Source organism: Poecile atricapillus, chromosome 3, assembly GCF_030490865.1.
Source record: "Poecile atricapillus isolate bPoeAtr1 chromosome 3, bPoeAtr1.hap1, whole genome shotgun sequence".
Classification (NCBI taxonomy): Eukaryota; Metazoa; Chordata; class Aves; order Passeriformes; family Paridae; genus Poecile; species Poecile atricapillus.
Window position 1 is genome coordinate 116,496,129 of NC_081251.1, and position 20,226 is coordinate 116,516,354.

General features: G+C 49.6%; 1 protein-coding gene across 2 annotated transcripts in view; it reads left to right on the top strand.

Annotated features, from left to right (window-relative positions):
• The window catches only part of SLC24A3 (solute carrier family 24 member 3), a 108,709-nt gene that overhangs the window by 11,634 nt on the left and 76,849 nt on the right, over positions 1–20,226 (top strand). For both annotated transcript variants that reach the window (XM_058834914.1, XM_058834915.1), the window contains exon 2: positions 7,135–7,272. In XM_058834914.1, the coding sequence (XP_058690897.1) occupies positions 7,135–7,272 (138 nt within the window). The remainder of the gene's footprint in view (positions 1–7,134; positions 7,273–20,226) is intronic.

The following is a 20,226-nucleotide window of genomic DNA, read 5'->3' on the forward strand; positions in this document are numbered from 1 at the left end:
AATGCCAGTTGCAGATTCATGTGGTGGTGCTGCAGCGAAACCCAAGGGGAAAGGAGATGTGAGGCAAAAGGACAGGAGAAATAGTCTTTTTAACTTGAAAAATATGTTTGTATTGAAATTTGACACAAAAACTCCTTCTTCCCTCGTGCTTGTTTACTTTTTTGCAAGATCCAGTTTTTTCTTCATCTTTTGTGGAGAAAAGCGTGAAAAAAAATTCTCTCTTTTGTGATGTTTCCCCTATCATCAGAGATATCAGAGTGGGAGCCAGGGCTTATGACAGTCTTTTTTTCCTTTCCTTTCTTTCTTGGGAGGGATGGCTTGTTTTTAGTGGTTTCCACTAGACTATATTGCTCCAATCCCTGTCCAGCCTGGCCTTGAACACCGACAGAGATTGTTCAGGCAAAGCTGCAAGGGTGTCACTCTTCATATATTTTGGAATTTAACTGGGAAAAAAGTCATGCTTTCCCTTCCCTTCCCTTTTTTTTTTTTTTTTCTTTTCTTTTTTTTTTTTTTTTTTTGGTGGAAGAGCTGCTATATTTCTTTTCCCAGCACATTTTTATGGTATTTTCAGACTAAATTTAATTCTGCAGAATTATATTTAGCTAGAAGTGTAAAAGAGAGCAAACCAAAATAAAATCTTATATTCCACTAAAACATTTCATCTGACCCAAAACCGTCTTTCCTCCCACTGCGTCAGCTCAAAATTAGAAGAGAAATGCATAAATGTGGGGGAAGGAACAGTGACTGTTCAGCTCCCGAGCGGGTTTGTGCCCTGTCAAACCCCAGGTATTCGCCTCTGTCACAGGGGCTTGAAGTACAGTTCGCTTTTTCACTGCTTTTGAAAAGATAAATTCCTCCTCCAGAGAGTTAGCTCTTTCTGTAACACATTACCCAATCCTTCCCAGAAACAAGGGTCTGTCTGCTAACAGTGAGGCTCCCAAGTACGGCTTTTCCAGCCTTGTAAGGTCATGATTTCCAGGTTCAAGCAGCCACAGGATCTTGGAACGGTATAAAAAGTAGCAGTGTTACTGATGGGAAGTCAGCTGGAGATTAATTCATTGCTGCTCTTTTTTTCCTCTCTGTCTACCATGAAGAAGGGAAATCTTGATGGATGGTTTTTGATAGGATGACCCAGATGTGCAGCCACCTGTAGCACACCCTCGCTGCTGTGATTCCCACCTTCTGTGAGCAGGGTTTTCCAGAGAAATGCGGGAAAGGGAGAGAGCAGGGAGTCTGGATGTGCTTTAGGATTCTGTGGCATCTCACAGGGTGCAGGGATGAGGGCGAGGTGCATGGGAAGGAGCTTGGTCAGGGAGGGGTCCTGCCCCAGGGGTGTGTTGGAAAGGGGAATTTGCTCTCCCTCTTCCTTTTCTGCCTCTGAACATTTCCTTTCTGTTTATTTGGGGCAGGGGGGAAAGCGTTGGTGCCTGCAGCAGGGTAATGTGACGGATGCTGCATTACTTACTCCTGCAGTTTTCCCCTGTGACAGGCACAGGAGCAGCAGGAGCAAAAAGCAGAGTTTTGTGGCTGATGCTAGGAGGCTGTCCCGTGCTTGGGACAGAAGGCAGACAGGACGGGCAGCAGCTCCGTCACGGGAGATGTGCTGTGCCAGCGAGCTGTGGGAATCACGCCGGGCAGTCCATGGCTGCCAGCACAGAGATCATGTCAGCAGTGCCCAGACTTTCCACTTGTGCCAGGTGAAATGCTAATGAGAGGAGAGCAGCAGCAGGGAGTGAGATATCCCTGAGAAACCAGAGCAGGGAGTCGGGCTCACAGTGCCAGTGCTGTTGTACAGACCAGTGGGAAGGAAGCTGCTGCCTTGAGAGTTACCTGAATTTGGGCAGGGTCACAAAGGTATGTCCATGGTAAAACTGGGGAATTTATATAAGCATGAAAAGATTGTCAGGAGAAGGAAAACCCTGTTTGCTCTGGAGAGGAGCCGAGCCACACAAGGCTGTGATAGGGAGAAGTAAAAGGTGCTGTTTTTCACCAGGTGCAGAACCGTTCCTTTTGTGCTTAGGCATAGATCAAGAAGAATGGAGTGGTCATTTTTATGGTCAAGCTGATATGAATACATAAGAAAACACAGGTTTCTGCACAAACTGGTAATGAACAACCGTGGAAGCTTGCAACAGTCCCAAATCCAGTAACAGGTTTTGGCACAACACAGTCATGAGCACAAGACAGGATTTTATCTTCGCTTAACCCAGCCCTCTTAGGGATGTAGTAACCAAGGAGTTCTTGGGGAATTTGTTCGTCTCTTGCAGGGAGACCCCTTTCCATCCCCTGGGCTTTGCTGTGTGAGATGGTGCAGGTATTTCACCTGGAGCTTGCTGAGCCGTAAGTGCATTTCTGCTGAGCACTGCCTGAACTCGAAATTCTCTTTGCTCTCAGGGTGGGAGCAGGGGCAGGCCCCAGTAGAATGCGTGTGAAAATTTCACTTCCAGAGAGCGGGCAGCTTTTCAGGGTTAAAGTAAACCAAAAGTCACATTTTGCTGTTGCCATGAGAGCTGTGGAGATGTTGTTGGACCTTTGGAGCATGCTCTGCTCTCCTGACTCCAGCCGGGCTTTGTTGAGAGCAGTGCTGGGCTGGGAGGGGCAGAAGCTTTGTGGGGCTCTCAGCGGGCTCTGTGCTCCTTAGCAGGGAGCTGGGGAGCCCCCCTAGAGGTGTGTGGGAGCTGTGGGGCTTTTTCTACCGGTGGTCACATAGAAAATAGGTGGGAGGGTGTGTGGTGAGGGGCTGTTGGTGCAGGGACCCTGCCCTGCTTGGCCACTGGCTGCAGCTTGGCTCTGGCCTCCGTGCCTCACTCATGTATGTGGTAGAGGTATTATCAGCAGTATGCTTTCCCTGCCCTTCTGCACCTTTCCACGTAGGTGAGGATGCATGGAAATACGGCTTTGAAATCAGGTGTAAGGAGCAGGCTGCTTGTGGAAGCCAGGAGTAGGATTTCTGGGGCTTTGGTTGTTTGTTTGGGATTTTTTTTCCCCTGAGGATGCTCTAGTTTGGGTCCTTGCTGCTGATGATTTTGGCAGAAAAGCATCTCCCAGATCAGCCTAGGCCAAGCGCTGATCCATTCCTGAGGTGCTGATGCAATCCCGAGCTGGGATTCTGTGGTGGCTGGCTGCAGCAGGCCTGGTGCTGCAGGGGCTGCCTGGACATGTCCCTGCAGCTCTGGGCCAGCAGCCACAGGGGCACGGCCGTGGGAGGGCAGCTGTGCAGCAGTGCTGCAGCTCGTTCAGCTGGGCGCTGCTCCTCCACCAGCGCTCACCTGCGCTGTCCTGGGCTCAGCACACCGCTGCTCTCCACCTCACTGCTGCCTTATGTGGAACCTTGTGCTTCTTCCAGCTTTTTTTCTTCCTCCGAAATATTTCCCTGTTGTTTTAACTGCAGGGACGTTTCAGGGAGATGGAGATAATTCAGCTGGTTGTGAAACCAGCCCTCCAAAACCCAAAGCTACCACCGTGAAAACAATAGATAAAAGGGACAGATGAGAGAGGAGGAAGGGCAAGCATATTTCGGAAAAGCTGTGCTGTTTTTGGCTCCGGCCAGCAGTTTGCATAGAAAGTAGTTTATTGTCAGCAAGAGCTGTGGATAGCAGCCAGCTCTCAGAGCCCTGCCTGTGCAGCAGTGCTTTGTGCCAGGGAAAGGCAGTGGTGGCAGAGCCATCCCTTCAGCTGGGCCAGCCCCCTGCCCCTCAGCTCTTCCCTGCTCCAGCTGGCTGCTCACGAGCACCTTCCATCTTTGTTGCCTTTCTTCACCTCAGCACTGTTGAGCTGAATCCTCCAGTGCAGTGGATGAGTTTTTTCTCCTCTTCCAGCACTGGGTTTGGGTGCTCTTGTCGCATTTGGCTGCTTGGGCCAGTTGTGCAAAGGCCTCCCTGTCCCATGGGACCCCCCATCTCCACACCAGCCTGCTTTGTCCCCAGTAGGAACTGGGTGTTTGCTCCAAGGTTTTGCTGCTGTTCCATCTTGCTGGGGTTCCTGCGCCTTGTTGCTGAAAATGAATGTGCTTGTGAGATCAGAGTGCAGTTTGGGAACACAGGGATGTTGTTCAGCATTGTAAGGTGGTGTTCTTTGTGCTGGGAAGTGCAGCCAGCAGGCGTTTGGCTGTGTTTCTGCAGCGCTGAAAGTTGTAAACTCCAGCCAGAGCCATCTGGAATAGCGTAAGGAGCTCCTGAGTTCCCACGTGGAGATCTGGGTCACACACAGAGCCTTTCCAGGAGTTCTGAGCTGTCCGATCAGTTCTTTCCGCTCCATCTCGTTTTCATGCTCCTAAGTGGAACAGGTGAGCAGTGTTGCTGGAGAGGCTGTGCCCAGCAGGCTCGTGTCCCTGCCACCCCAGGCTGGCAGGGGCAGGAGCTCCCAGCAAGCACACACTCGTGTACTCCCCGTCTTATGTAAAGGGACGTGGCCACTGGAAATGCACCGTCTGCATTGTCTTAGTTCTGTTATGAAATACGGAGCAGGCACAAAGACAGGGAAAAATGACTCATGTGCTTATTGTCCATGGGAATATCTCCAGGAGGAAGCACGAGTAAAGCTCTCCAGAACCTGGGTTCTGAGTGTGTAATGTAAAACTGGTGCTGGATAATTGGAGTTGTGGAAAATACCTTGTGGCAATGTTCAGTGCTTGAAAAAATAATTCGCTCACTTTGAAATACACTATGGTACAGAACTTTGGAAAAACTTTTCATTGTACCAGAGCTTTAGAGGATGTCACAGTATTATTTTAGTATAAAGCCAGCAGCTAGAACATTCATAAGAAAAGTGTTTCATCTGGCTTGCCCAAAATGGCACTGTAGCTGAGGCGGGATGTTTAGCGGTCTTTACCTCTGCTGAGAAAATGAAAAAAACTCTTTGCCATGCTTCCCATTAAAAATCATCCAATCCTGAATCATTTCAGTTGAGAAAGAAAACTGTTAGCTTTCTTTTTTGTAAGTTTTCCTGCTTTTCCTTTGGAGGAAGAGTTTGGCTGTGGTGGTGGCCTGGCAGCCCTGCTGTGGGATGCTATGGCCAAGGTGATGTCCCTGCTGCTTCTGCCTCATACCATCACCTAAAGCAGGGCAGGCCTTGAGCAGCCAAGGAGCAGCACACTGCAAGGAGACTGGTGCCAGCACATGGGAAAACCACAGGGACCCTTTACGTGTCACTGAGTGTCCTTGTTAGCAAGGTTAAAATCTCAACGTGTCCCTGTTTTCACAGGGAAATCCTTGGAAGGCCAAAGCTTTGAAAAAGGTTCATCTCTATCTCCTATTTTCTATTGCTCTGTGGAGTGAAATGTGTTTTAGAATGGAGATGCCCTGGGTAGGATTTTGGGGGTGGTGGGCTGCAAATTCTGTTGTAGGACAGCTGGCCCTGCTCAAGCCTGGAGGTGCCAGAGGAGAGCTTTTCCTGGTGCCAGTCACCCCATCGAGCTCGGCCGTGGACCCGGCCCGCCGCTATTTACGCTGAAGTTTGTCAGTGTGCTGGATGTAGCCTTTATAAACACTCCTGTTGCCAAATTAAGCTCTTCCCCTTCCAAAGTCACCTTAGATGACCTTCTTCTTCTTCTTTACCCCTCACTTGGAAGAGTTTGCCATCTGAGAGAGGCAGAGTGGAGGGAGCAGGAGAGGTTCTCCCAGAACTCCAGGGCCGTGGCAGTCCCTGTGTTCTGCCTCCTTCGTGTCATTGCTCCATGCAGTGACACAGAGAAGCCTCTCCTGCTTGTAGAAGAGTTCCTCTGCTTTGAAAGCATCTTGTACGTGGAACTGAAACTGCTTTGCTCAGGCTACCAGTGTGTGTTGTTATGGGAGATCCTGATGCTGCATTACAGTTTGTGCTCCTTCTTGGAAATGCAGTCCGCTTCCATCAGCTTAATCTTACTGGTGCTCACAGAGTAAACTGACAGCAAATTCCGTTCTCTAACTTTTGTAAGGCATTGAAAAGACAAAGTGCTTGAAGCTTCAAATGATGGCATTTGGTTTACCAAGGTAAATGGGGTTTTTTTGCTTAGAAAACAGGGGTGCTTCAGGCTGCCTGTGCAGATGCAGCTCTTCCGCCAAAGAGGCACTCAGATGACTCCTGTGTATCCTGGGAGCATTGATCCCAGTTACTGCTGGTGGCCTGGGATGCAGATTCCCAGGTAGCCCTCTCCCAAACATTCCCTCCTTGCTGCTAGTGTGACATGGAGTGGCCTGAGCTGAGCATCATCTGGGCAAGGCAGACAAGTCTCAGGTGGGGCAGCTCTCTCAACTGGATGTGCCAGGCAACCTAACAAAAGGGTTGGGACCTGCAGAGAACCTTTTCTTTTGTCCTTAATCACCCTCTGAGGCACTGGGCCAAGATTTGAATCTCTATCTCACTGCTTTTTCGCTTGTGATCCGTTTCCAAAGTAGTGGACAAAACTGGGAATAATTCAGAAGTCCTTGTGAGAGAGCCCATGTTCTGCTTGGTGGGAAGGAGATGGATGGGTGGGAGGAAATCCCTCTCAAATGCTGTTTGTTACTGGTGGGCTGCAAGGTCTCCGTTGCAAGAGTGCTGATTTGGTGGGTGGATACCTTCTGGCTTAAAAAAAAACCAAAACAGAAGTTTTTTCTTCCTCCCTTGAATCTGAACCAGCATAGGAGTCATGGAGCTGACACATGAGCATGTGTCCAGCTGACTGGGCAGACAGGGCATGTCCAGGGCTGACCAGCTTTGTGCCAGGAACATTGTGGAAATCAGCCAGCTGTCTTTGTTGACATTGCTGAAATAGAGCTTCACTCAGCAGCATCAAGGCAAAGCTGGAGGGGAGAGCAGACCAAGGGTGGAGTAAAAGGTAGTGAGACAAAGTAATGCCCCTTGTGTTCATGGAAGAGTGGAGGTGTGGAAAAGAGTCAGAGGCGTGATCTGGCTTCAGTCAGGTGGCGCTGGCTGGGAAAACAGAGATGCTCTTCTAGGATGAGCTTCAGAAGCTGTGGAGGAATGAATGCACGTGGCTCCTGTGGGATGGGGAGCTGCTGGCAGCGTCCTGAGCAGTGAGCCTGGAAACGCTGCCCTTTTAAACCCCCGGGGCCGTGGGATTTTTGAAATGCAAACGTTTTGTCTGCTTCAGGTGTTCAGGAGCGGAATCAGGAGTTGCCTTTCCTCGTGTATCTAACTGCTTTTTCCCTTCAGGCTACGATGCCCTGAGCTATTCTGTGGAAAATGGTGACAAGTGGAGCAGGCGACAGCTCCTGCAAGCACGTGAGCAGAACGTGACTGACGTCCCAGAGGACGGGGGGCAGCTCTACGTCAGAAACTGCACCGAGCCAGGTAGGAATGAAAGTTGCCTCTAGCTCCTCAGTCCTGCAGTTGGCTTCCTCACATCTCTACTGCCAAGACTTACTTATTTTTACATCCATAAATGCTGCTTTTCACACTAGAGCTTGGATATCATTTCCTCAAGTTTTGGGGATAGGAGTAAAAGGGGTTTTCTCTGTTCTTCGGGACTAATGTAGGTTATGTGCCCCAGGAGAAATTCTAACAAATGCAGTTCTTGCTGCACTTCTCAGCCTATAATTTTTCCTCTGTCATAATCCTTAATAACATTTCTGGACAGATGGATGATTATGGTCTTTTTTAGACAGCAAAAACTGGTACAAAAATACTTCTTACTCAATTTTCTCTTGTTTGCATAACTCTGGCATAGCACAGACCCAGTCTCGCAGCCTCACATCAGCCCTGGCAGTAATCTTTTCCTCCTTCTCTGCACCTCAGCACCTGCTGTCTCACCAGTGCAGCTGCTCCTGCTGCTCTCACTGATAGAGTGGTCTGTAGGAAGCATGAGTGGTGTGTGGGTTTTCCCACCCCCCTTTTTTCAGAAAGTAAAACAATAACTACTGAGTACCTTGTATTTTCTCGGGAGAGAGAGAGCAGAAATACCTAGACACGTGGAATTGCTGTTTCTTCTTGAAATTGCCATGATGTGATGTTCTGTAGTAGAAACTGATGCAAAGTACTGCAGAAAGTGAAAGTAACAGAGTCCTGTGTGTGCTTCTGTTGATTTTGTTTGGGTTTATCGTAGTGTAAATGTAAATAACCTTAAGTACTGTTGAGTGTGTTGATGTTTGGCCGGGTGGCAGTCAGAAGCATTTGGGAATGGGATGTGCCCAAATTGCAGTGTCTGTGGAAGTTACCTGTTGGGCTCAGTGGGCTGAGGATCACCTGCAGGATGCATCAGCTCCACTGCTCAGAAAAGGAGTGAGGCAGGGAGCTGGCAGAAGGGCACGGCACATCAGCGTGTTGTGAACGACAGTGCTGCTGCCTGTGATCCTCCAGCACGAGAGCAAAGTGGTGTTAGCCGTGCTTTTGTGTTTGAAAGAGTGGCCCGAGCAGGGTGGCTGAAATCCTAGTACAGCCCTGACAGCAGGAGCTGTGCTGGTCAGGCAGGGCTGATGGCAGGCTCCATCCCAGGGCAGCAGAGTCCTTCCCTTTGCTGTGCTGCTGCTGCTGGCTCAGGCCCCACATGGGGCACAGCAGTCGGTGCTTCACCAGGCACGGCTGCCTTTGCCTTCTCTAAGGGCTGCTCCAGGAAACTGGGGCAGTTTGTGATGCTGCTGAGCATCATGCACGAGTGCTGCATAACCAGAGCCTGGGGGCCCGTTGTGACCTGGGAATCAGCAGAGCTCAAAGCTCCCCAGCATCCCCACAGCACGACGTGTGCTGGCCTTCAGGTGCTCCTCCTTCCCTCGGGCAGGTGTCACAGGGAAATGCTGCCTGAAAAGGGATTTTTCCTCCTCGCTTCCCAAGTGAACCTGTATAAACACCTTGCAGCTAGGCAGAAGTGGGTTGTTTAAGAAAGCAGTTTTACCTCATCTGCTGGTAGAGGGAAGTGGAATGCCTCCTGTTACAATGTGTTGTGGTTTTTTTCAGTGCTTGGTTTCTGTGCTGTGTTGGTGATGAACACACCTCGCTGTGCTAAAGGGAAGATGTGTGTTCTTTAGCTGCTCGGATGATTGCAGGCTCATTTGAATGCCTGCCATGACATTTGCTGGTTGCTGCTTCCATTTCCTAATGGTTTACCCAGTGGCCTATCTAGTATCATTTCATCATCAGAACTGCTCCAGATAGTGGGGGTTTTGCTTACTTTTCCTCTGCAAAAATAGCTGTAGAAATATTAGAGGGGTGAAACGGACTGAATCCAGCCTAAAGACCGTTTTTAGGAATTTTTTGTTTGTTTTGACCTTTTTCTGAGAAATGCTTATCGTGGGTTCTGGCCTGGTCCTGTGGCTGGTTGTGGTTTTCTTGAGTGTCTGTGGAAGCAGAAGCACAGAGCAGCCTGCTGTCTTTGCTGAGGAGCCTCTCGTCTCTTGTTGCCTGGCCCCTGAGTGTCCAGCCCTGCAGTCAGAGCTGATTGTCCCCTCCCTCTTGGACCCTGGTGGCTTCTCATGTCTGCTGTCAGACACCAGATGCTCTTCTAGCCTGTCCTGCCCATCCCCTTGTCCTTGTGGTATCCACGTGAAGGTGTGTGAAACTAGAGGTGGACAAAAAAATTGGACATAGTTTATTCACAGAAGTAGTGATACTGTTTAAATGAAACACTTGTGATTCTGGGCCGTGTTTTTAGCTCGTGCAAAAGATGACGAGGAAAGAGTGAGAATGACTTGTGTCAGTTCATTTACTCACCCAGTCCTGTTCAGAAATGTGATTCACCCACTGGAAGCCATGAAAAAGGATTAAACTGGTTTAATGTTGAGCTCTGGGTCAGGTCCCCGTGCTACCAGATTCAGAACTCAGATTGCACTGGAGGATCTCCGAAGCTTGCTCTTGTTTCAGATGGGGTTTGTTAGCTGCCAGGAGGTGATGGGCTCTGGGGCTGTGTCAGGATGGGGTGTCACCTGTCTGCTGGTTCAGGCTGGAGGGGGTGGTCCCGGTGCCAGCCCTCATTAGCTCCTCACCAGACTGACATGTGCTTTCCCTGAAGAGCTGTCAGTGCCTTCCTTCCTCCCCTGCCTCAGCGCTTCACTCCCACCTCAGAAAGGCTGAAAATAAAGTAACAGCCCTGCTTAAGTGTGCTGTTTTAAAGTCATTATCAGTAATAGCAGGAAATACTTGATTGCTGAAGGAACAAAAAGATCTCCGTGTATTCATTTAGACCCTCAGGCATAAAAGTGCTTAAATTAAACAGCCAAAGACGGTTTTTGTGCAATTATTTTTTACTGTCCTCATCTTCTTCCACAAGCAACTTTCTTCTTTATCAATATTTCTCCAGTGAGTCATGGCTCGTGTAATGTGATTTGTAGTGCTTGGCTGTGGAGCAGGGAGCCCTTGCAGGCTGCTTGCCTGTGGCTGTGTCTTCAGAGCCCCTTTGGCACCCAGCACAAACCTGAGCCCACAGACCCAGAGCCCCTTGGCTGGGGCTGAGCTTTCTGATCTCTTTCCTCTCTCTCCTAATGCATGTGCTGGGCTTTATGTGGTCTGCATTCTGCTGGGTTGTCGTGCCCAGAATGAAGTCCAGAGAACTACAGAGTTTAGAAATGCCTTCTTCCCAAGCAGATACAGCATGCTATGTGAAGAGTGATCTTGTTTTGTTTCCCTTTTGTTCCTTTTTTCCTTTTCCTCTTTGAACCTCAATCCAATTGAAAGACAAAGTCATTTTCCTTCAAGCAAAATTAATTTTATCTTAGCAAAATGAAAAGTAAAAGTTTGTTCCTGCCTTGCAAGTTGCCAAACCTTGCTTTCACTTGTGGGAACGTTAGAAAAATAAATTGCTGTAAGTTTAGTAACAAAATGTCCTTGAGGAATAGCAAAAAAGATGTTCTCTCTCTGAGCTATAAATTTGGTGAATTTGACAGAAATTTGCTTGAACTTCTGCTTCCACACTCTACTTGTTAGTCAACTTCAGACCTGAAGCGTCAGAAAACCAGAATGTTTGGGTTAAAACCTCAGAAATAAGAACAAAACCATGCTTATTTCTTCTGGGTTCTTGTGCTGGCAGGGAGCTGGGTTCTCTCTTGCTGCAGCCAAGGAGAGATGTTCTCCTGGTGGGGACCAGGGGCTGAGGTTTGGTGCTGACTCGAGGAGCCCAGCGCTGTGTCCAGACGCTGGATTTGGCGGTGTCCCAGCAGCTGCAGCTCTGGCTGAGGGCAATGTGCAGGGCAGCTGAGGAGCTCTCCTCGCCTGTGAGAGCCTGTGCCTTCCTTTGGTAGAAACAGCTGCAGATATTTTCCTTTTCCGTGCTGTGCTCCGGACTCGCTCGGCCCTTGGGGTTCACCTTCTGGGCTGGGCTCTTTTGTGGGACTCTGGATTGTAGGATCTCCTAGGAGTAAGAGGTGGTCACAAGGATTTTCTCTAGGGTTCTTCAGCCATCCAAGTGTGGCTGAGTTGGGAGCAGGTAGCTGAGCACCGTCGCTCTGAGGCAGGACCTGCTATGTTTTACAGCAGGGCTGTACCTGGACAGTGTGCCAGAGGGGAAGCTCAGAACAGCTGCCTTTTGCTGGGTACTTGAAAACTCGGAACTGATCACCAAAACCATGCAGTTCCCTGTAAAACAGGGCCCTCTGGGCACATGCAGGAAGAGACCAATGGCTTTCCTTTTGCTGAAATTTTGCCATTGTTCCCATGTGTGCAGCTCCAGGAGCCAGAGCTTCAGGGAGAAAAATAACACAAAGCTTGTGTGATTAAAATCAAGAGGTGGCAGTGCTCTTACCCAGTTGATCCTAGGCGTGTTCTGTTGCATTGATGAAACAAAAGGAGAAGGCAAGCCCCAGACTGCAAAGCCAGAGCTCACACTGAGGAGAGGTGGTGAGCTCCAGAGTGTCCTCCTCGGAAAGCTGCTGTCGGTTTTTCCAGAATACGTAACTGCACGTGAATCAATCTTGTTCTGACAGGGAAGAACCTTGTCTGGGCCTCCAGTGCCGCAGCACAGCTGGGATGTGCACCTGTAGTGTGGGAAGATCTCTCAGACTGGGACTTGTTTGCTGGGTTGGTGATGCTTGTGATGAGGCTGTTCCCATTTTAGCTGTTGTTTCTGGTGGAAGATGACGGGCTGGCTGTGCAGGGAGGGCTCGCAGAGCGCTGGGAGAAGATCCATGTGTCATGCTGCGTGGGGAGTGAGGAACACCAAAGTTAATTGCCTTTTGCTACCCAAGAATCGTGTCAGTAGTCTCGAGAAACGATGGCAAGCGGGCAGAAAGAAAGGAATAATCCTTGTAGAGAGCAAGGAACAGACCCTGCACGCTTGCTGCTGCCAAAGGCACAGAAGGGGGATGTTTGGGAGCCTGTCAGAAGTGCAGCCCCATCTGCATGGTAGCTCTCCAGTGGTGGAGTGGGGAAGCCCTGTGTCCTTTTTTATGATTATGTTTTCCCTTCTGGAATAACTTTAAAACACCCAGAAATTTCCTTGGTTTTTGGATTTATTTTGGCTTTTTTCCTCTGTTACTCTTTTGTTTGTTCTTTGTATCTAGAGGAATGAGGCTTGCTTCCTTGACCTTTTCGTGAGCTTGGGTTACTCCTTTGGTTATTATGTGTTGTGGAAAAGGCAGCAGAGAGGCTTAAAATACTGAAAGGGGACCCTTGCTTCCAAATCTTTAAACGCCTTTGCATTTAAAAGGTGTTAAGCAACAAAGCATGACTTCAGACGGGAATAAATATCACATTGTACCTCTCTGAACCGGGTTTCACTTCTCTGACACTTGAGGATGCCAGGCTGCTGCTGTGCATCACTCTGGTAATCTGAGAAGCCTTCCATGAAGCCTGTGACCTGAATTTCTAAGGAGGCATTGAAAAAAAAATTGTCAAGTAAGACTTGCTCCTTTCTCTGGGAAGAAAACACACTTGGATTTTCACATGCTGAGCATGGAAAGCAGCGCCAGTGGAGGGTTTTGGGCTGGCAGCTGGGAAGAGTCAGTGTGGTCCCCTTGTTTGGTGGCTCTGGCTGCCTCGGGACATTGCTGAGGTGCAGATGGCCGCTCACAGCTGCAAAAACACCGCAGTTATTGTGCCCCAGATGTGGATGTTCTCTGGCCAGACACCAGAGTAGTTTCTTTCTTTCCAGCACCTGAATTGCTCGCCTGGCACGGTAAATGCAAATTGTCCACTTAGCGTTTAAAAATATATTGCTGCATTTTTGTAAAATGTCCTAATTCTCCCCATGAGAGTCTGTGCTGCTGTAAATTTTTGGTTGTTAAAAATTTTAGCCTTGCACTACCAAGAAATTTGGGAATGAAGTCATTTGCCTCAGTGCCTGTTAACCCAGGCCATGTAAAATGTGTGACTTGTTTTAGTTGGGACAGAGCATGAGGTTCCTGATCAGATCACAAGAATGAGAGTATCTTTCCTGAGCTGTTTGAAACTTCCTCTGTGATGCTAGAAGGGTAGAAGGAGTAAGCCAGATAATGAAGGAAATCAGAGCAAGTGGTTATCAGCACCTGCTTTAAATTTTGGTGTGTCTGTACTGTATCACAGATTGAACATGAATGTGTAAACAGGGGCCTCAAGCATTAATTTAAGATTCAGGGCTGAAAGCTGATGTAGCTCTAAGATCCAGGACAAGCCTTTCTTAGAGTTGTGTTTTAAATTTGGTATTTTGGAGCTATTACTGCAAAGGAAGAAAAATAACATCTGGCCCCATGTTGCAAACTGGATTTTTGTTGTTTGTTTTTTGGTTCTTGACAGTAGTTAGTAGTTAAAAATCAAAGGTCCAGATTTTCCACGAGCGTAATTTATTACTGGCTTCGTTGACTTAATTGCGTTTACACTAGATTTAAATGACCAAGAATCAAATACAACATCCCAAGTCAGGTTTTAGTACAGCCAGGATGGAGTTTTTATCATCTGCCATCTGCATTTTAAGCAGTGCTTAATTGTATAGTTTTTATATACAGACATGTGCGTAAATTCACTTATGCATGCACAGAATAATGGTTTTCTATGTTAATGCTGAAGCACTTTGATTTAGTGTGCAGCAGTGGGTAAAATAAAAATATTTCATTTAAATGCCCTTTTTTTTTTTTTGTGGACTGCATTTAAAAAAAATCCTAGGTTAGATACTGGTTGGGTGCCCATATGTGCAGGTCCCTTGTCCTTTCCCCGCTGTTCCTGTTAGGAAATGGAGAGGTGAGTGATTTTTCTTTCCCAAAGGTCCCAGGGTACCTGGTGCTTGCAGCGGGGTGGAGAGCTCCCTCTTTGGCCCAGGGGCTCTCCTGTTGGGATCCAGGTCTTCTGTGCTGGCTGTGATGAAACCACACAGAAAGAGGGATCACCCCTCCAGTCCAGAAGTGTCAGTGACAGCAGGGCACGCTCCGGGGGGGCTGGGGGAGTGAACAGAACAGGATGCCAGCTGCTTGGAGTGTTCAAACCAGGCAGACACCCCCTTGTCACCAGCCTGGAGAGCTGCTCGTGCTCTGTGTGTGTATCTCATCCAGAGATACTGGCAGGTTTTCAGATCTGCTTTCACTTCCATCCTGAATTTTGGCATTTCAGGATATTGTCATCAGATACCCTGAAATTCCAGGATAGGGTCAAATATCTTTTAAAAGGCTTATGCTGGTGCTTTAGAGAAAAAAGTACTGATTGTGGGGCAGCAGCTGCCCCAGTGCTGCGTGAGCTGTCTGGCAGCTTTCTCTCAGGGGGAACTGCTGCCCCCCAGCCCATTGTGTGCCTTTGCCAGTGACCAAAAGCAGTGGCAGTGCCACAGCTTTCTGTCCTCTCACCGCTGGTCCTGGCAGTGTCCCCCACAGGCACGGGCTCGGATCAGGATCTGCCAGGAGCTCTCCAGGTTCTTTGCACAGTCGTGGTTGCGACTCTTTGCTGGAGGGGGGAATACTTTGGAATAAACCCTCTCCTTGGTTTTATATGTATATGCATAGAAAAAAGAGAGGTGGGATAAGAGAAATGAGCAGTCCTGAGCAGAGTTTCTGTACCCAAGGCCAGTCCTGAGACCACAGCCTGGTGAACACAGAAGCAGCGTCAGTTCAGGCACCTGGTGATGGATGGGCAGCTGCTGATGGCCTGAGTGGCCACTTCTAATTAGCACTCATTAAAAATCTCAGAAGAGAGCGACTGGAGAGTCAGGTCCTGCCCCCATGAGTGCGAGTCCCCAGTGCCCCAAGCACTGCAGTGCTCTGTCCCTCTGCAGCTTGGCAAGCTGGGCCTGGGGGAGCATCCTGCTGATTCCCCAGCACTGCAGCTCCAGCCCCGAAGGGCTCGGAGCAATCCTGAGCCAGAGGTGCTGTCTTCCCATCTCTTAACTGGTGGTAGAAGAGGAGGAGAGGAGAAAGTGATAATTATTTTGTGTTAAAACAGAGATAATTACTGCTATAGAATTTCAGCAGAAAACAAAGCGGCAATTAATTATTCATTGTCAGGACTCCAGCACGGCTCGACAGAGTCGGGGTTCACGTGTCCCATGGGCTGCGGCACGGGGAGGCCTGTGCCTTGTCACCCTGCAGGGATGCTTCCCTCGGGGGGAGGCTGCTTGGGGGTTTCTTGGGGCTGCTGCCCACGGGACCTAAACCTGTTGTTCTGTAAGATCTGGCTGCAGGCTGAGTGCCTGATGGGATCCCTGCCCATGCTTGTGGTGGCCGTGGCCGTGTCAGTGTGCCATGGGCAGGTCAGCACGCCTGGAGAAGGGCCCTGGCAGTGGGAGAGGGGCTGCTCAGGCAGGAGGGGTGTGTCTGACACTGCCCTCGAGCTCCATCTGCGCCGTGTTCCCTGGGCAGAGCGCAAGCAAAGCGTGAGAGGCGTTTGTCACTGGGCCGGTGAGCTGCATGACGCTTCCCCGGTGTGCACTCTCCATCTCCCAGTCAACAAGTCGCTAACTGGTGTCTCTGTGTGAAACAGCTCCTTGTGTTTCCGTTTCCCTGTGAATTTCACCGTGCCCTGTGTGAGCCTTTGTGCTCCGCAGTCAGAGCTGCTGAGCTCCTCCTCTTGAGGGGAGGCCAGTGTGCTGGGGAAAAGGGAAGGAGGGGCATGGATGCTCTGTGAGGGGACATCAGAGCCACTCTTGAAGCAAGCAGCATCTCAAGGATGTCCTCCAGGCCAGCTGGCTGCTGCGAGGACCCTCGGTGAGGCAGGATGCTGCATGCAGGGATGCAGCAGCTTCCTGTAGCCATAGCAACAGCTGGGGAATGTGGTGGTGCCTGCAGGCATCCCTGCACTGATGGACCTACAAGAGAGGGGTGGCTGCAAGGCCAGGCAGTGAAGTGACCCACAGCCATTCAGGTGAGCCTGGCAGCCATGGTCCAGCTGTGCTGACAGATCCTTTCTGGTCACCACGTCGTGCCCTGGCAGCCCCCTAAGCTGGGGATGTGCAAGGAACAGGGCAGGACAGCTCAGAGAGCAATGGACAGGGGAGGGCAGATGGATTCCATCCCATGAGCCGTGTCTTGGAGCGAGATTGTCAGATCCCTACAGAGCGAGGCTCCTGTGGGTAGTGCTGAACCTCGCCCTCTCCCCCATCCCCAGTTACCAGGATTGCAGATTTAATCAGGATGCAGGAGCTGACAAATACTTGGACTGGGAAGATGGAAAGTTCCACTGAGCCACCACTGCTCGTGTGCTTGAGGGAAGCTGGCAGTGGTGGAATCGAGCTGTTCGTGCAGCCTCTGTGCTTGAATTAATTTTATGTTCTGCTTGCACTTGGGTTCCTTCTTTAGACAAGTCTTTCCAAACTCCCTTTTTCTTAAAAAAAACAACAAACCATAAATTCCAAGTGAAGCTTTTGTTGAAAGCCAGCACATCTTCTGCCCTACCTCCACTGCATCTGTGCTGAGCGGTTTGGATTGAATCACTCTCCTGGGAAAGACTTGTGGGGATATTTAACCTGCCTTCAGTAAGTGGGTGAGCACGCAGGAAGCTGAGAGGACCCAGCAGCCCACAGATGAGTTATGTGATGTGTCATTACCCATAACCTGCATGGCCAAGTCCCAGTGGCATTTGGTGACTGCTGGAGGAGACCTTGGTGTGCAGGCACGTGTGCATCCATGTCTGAGCATGCTGGGTCTGGTTTGCTCTGCAGAGCACGTGGAGTGCTCTGCCCAGCCAGGGACAGCGGAGCTGAAGACAGGATTGATGTTTCCCCTGGCACATTTTTCCGTGTAGGAAATTCCCTGCTGCTTCGAGCCTATAAATCAGGATGGGATGGCCTTTTAAGGGTGTGTGCTATCAGTCAGTTTCCCATCCTATTTTGATTTTGCAGATCCATGACACATTCCCAGTGGAGGTGCAGACTTGCCTGCAGCCAGTGGAACTAGAAAAAGTCCTGCTGCTTGCGCTCCCTTTCCCAGCCCCATGGATGGTGGTCCCGCACAGCCCTCCCAGGGGATGCTGCTCCTGGGGGAGCCCTGCAGGTGAAGCTGGGGCGTCACTCTGGGGGACAGGGCTGCCACCATCCCCTTCTCCCACAAGCAGGGTGCTGCCAATCCGGCTGGAGCCTGGGCAGGCAGAGGGCTGCTGGGGTTAAAGCAGAGCTTGTTGCTCAATTTCAGAGGGAGGAGGTTTGCAGGCAGACTGGGCTTAATTTACTGCCTTATTTTTCTACTCCCACAGGACCAGTATAAGAAACACACACTTTGTAGTTTATCTGTAAACTCCAAGAACTAAGCGAACTAACTGCTCAAATGATGTTGCTGTGAGTGATTAGTGTATGGAAAACTGAAACAAACTGGAGGCTCGTGCTTGGTGCTGGGAAGGTGACAGGCTGCGTGCTGTGGCAGGTTTGTGCTCTGTGTCCGTGGCTCTGGAGGTGCTGGAAATTGCAGAGAAGGGAGGTTCTCCAGTGTGCAGAGATTCCCTTCCTGGGCAGGACGGGCTGTGGGAGGCTCAGGAATGGTTTGGCTCAGCAATGTTACCCATCTGACGAGCTGCATGGCACAGCAGCAAGGGCTGGGGCGCTCAGGCCTGTGAGAATGAGATCATCTGAGATTCGGGGTAAGCGGAAAGCTCCCGGGAGGTTCTGTACGGAACCTCAGGTGTGGCTGTCGGGACAAATCCATCTGGATTTCCTGACGTGCTTAACAGCAGGCACAGTGGGATGGCCCTCAGAGTGCTGACACAGGCAAGCACACACTCTGGCATGGCTGTGCACTGTTTCTGTGGGGGTGAGAATACTTACAGGAAAGTCAGAATACTTTCCTCTCTTGCCTTTATTGTTCTCTTTTTTTTTAAACATTTCACAGCTCTTCTGTGTAGTACTGTTTTGTTCACTCAAAATTTAAAAAGAGTGGTTTCACCTGCTTTTGAATTTCTGGGTGAAAATACTCGAGACCCTCATCTTCACGTTTCTGTGTGGAGTTGTCTGTGTGATGGTTCCACAGGTGATGCATCCCCTCAGGAGGCTGGGAGCAAGCTCCAGGGTCCCGTGGAAGGCTGGAATGGCTGAGGAGAAGCCTGTGCTGTTCCAGCTCTCCTCAGGCAGCGTGTCCTGAAGTGGGAGATGGAGTTGTAGTTTTTGGATAGAAATACTTTGTTTCTAACATTGGCTGCAGCAAACAAGTCTGGAGAAGCATTAAATCCTGAAGCAATTAAATGTATCGGCAAAGTGGGATTTTTTTTCTTTTTTTTTCCCTTTTGTGAGATACTTTGCCAGCTGTTGTTTATGGAAAAAAACTCAATTTTTTTTATGAGAACTGTTTTTAGGTTTCTTTGTGTTTGGGGCTGATTTATACATTATGCATTAGCTCGGGAAGGCAAAACATTTATTTACCAGCCTGAATATTTAGAGGAGGAACAAGTGGGAGTCAGTGAAAAGCCTGTATGGATAGCTTAGCCAGAGATCCAGAAGAACTTTCCCAGCATTAGAAATGGCACAATTAAGTCGTAAGGGAACAGCTGGACAATAAATGGACTTTTCTCTGCCTGTGTGTGTGGGTGACCCCTCTGCCTGCAAGGCCTTGTGCCCATCATCAGGCTCCGTGGCTGGTGCACAAAGACAACAGAAACCCCTCTCTCTGCTGGATCATGAGGACTGACAGCAGCTCTCTGTTGTTGGAGGTACTGGCTTCGTGGAGGCCAGAGACAGAAGGGACACGTGGAATGGTTCCTGAGCGGGCTGGCTGTGTTTGGGAGGAACTGAGGAGGAGTGTGTTTTCTTTGCTTAGCTTTGCTGAGCGGTATTTTTGAGGGAATTCCTTTATAAGGCGTCCTTCTGAGAAATACACAGTTCTTTATGCTGTTCTCTTTTCTTTTTGCTTGCAAATGAAAGAATGCTGATTAGAGCTCGGGGTAAGCAGCGTGCCATTGTCTGGGACAAGGCATGCCATAGGAATCGTGCTGCTACAGAAGGCGGCTCCAAGGGAATTATATTGCTTGCTGACTGCAGAAACTTGCCACCAAATGAGAATTTGTGAGAGCTGGGCTCTCTTAGGAACAAATGGAGTAAGTGGGTTGGAGCTTTGAAGAAAACAAACAGTATGGCAGAAAATACATCCTTATAGTTCAGAACATCAGTTTCAGAACAAGGGGAAGTGACTTCTCTGGGAGCAGGTCCTGGCTACCTCAGGACAGGGCAGGACATTGCAGTGTGAATTTGAATGAAATGCAGCTGCCAACGAGCAAACCGAGCTGTGAGACCTACGGGCAGTGCTTCAGTGTGATGGTGTTAAACAGAGAGGCTGCAAACCTTCCTGAAGGTCATTGCTGTGGGAATGAGGACTGACCTTTAGCAGTCACGGGGTGACACCGTGTCCCTGGAAGTGCTGCAGGAACACACAGCGAGCAGCCTTGAGTAAGGGCTCCGAGAGGGAGGGAGGCTCTGCAGCTCTCCGGGGTGCGCTGGGTGCTGGCTGCTGTCCTCAGGGAGGGGAGGAGGTGGCAGCTGAGGAGCCACATGTGGTACAGGACAGACTCCCATGGGCTGCCTGGCACACGTGGGAGGCTGCCCAAAATCTCCCCGCGGTGTTTGGCCATTCCATTGCTTTTCCAGGCAGGCTGTGCTCTGCTTCGCTTGTCCTCTGCTTGTACTGAATAATGGTAGAGATACCTGCAGAGCTGCACTGGGCCTGGCTGGGAATATGGGGGAGAAAGCAAAGCAAAACCCTCCTGGTCTGAGGGGAAAACAGAGGGTTCATTGAGGGGGACTCGAGTAAACCATGTCTGGTTGGCAGGAGGCACATGCTCCAAAGCAGCCAGCCCCAAATTAACCAGAAGGGTTAATTTGCCCCACAGCATGTCCTGAAATAGTAATGTTTGGATAATGTTTTGGGGATAACTAAGCTGGAACATGTGCATAACTGTTGAAGTTGTGAATGCCAAAAAAGGGAATTGATGCTAACTAAGCTCAAATATATG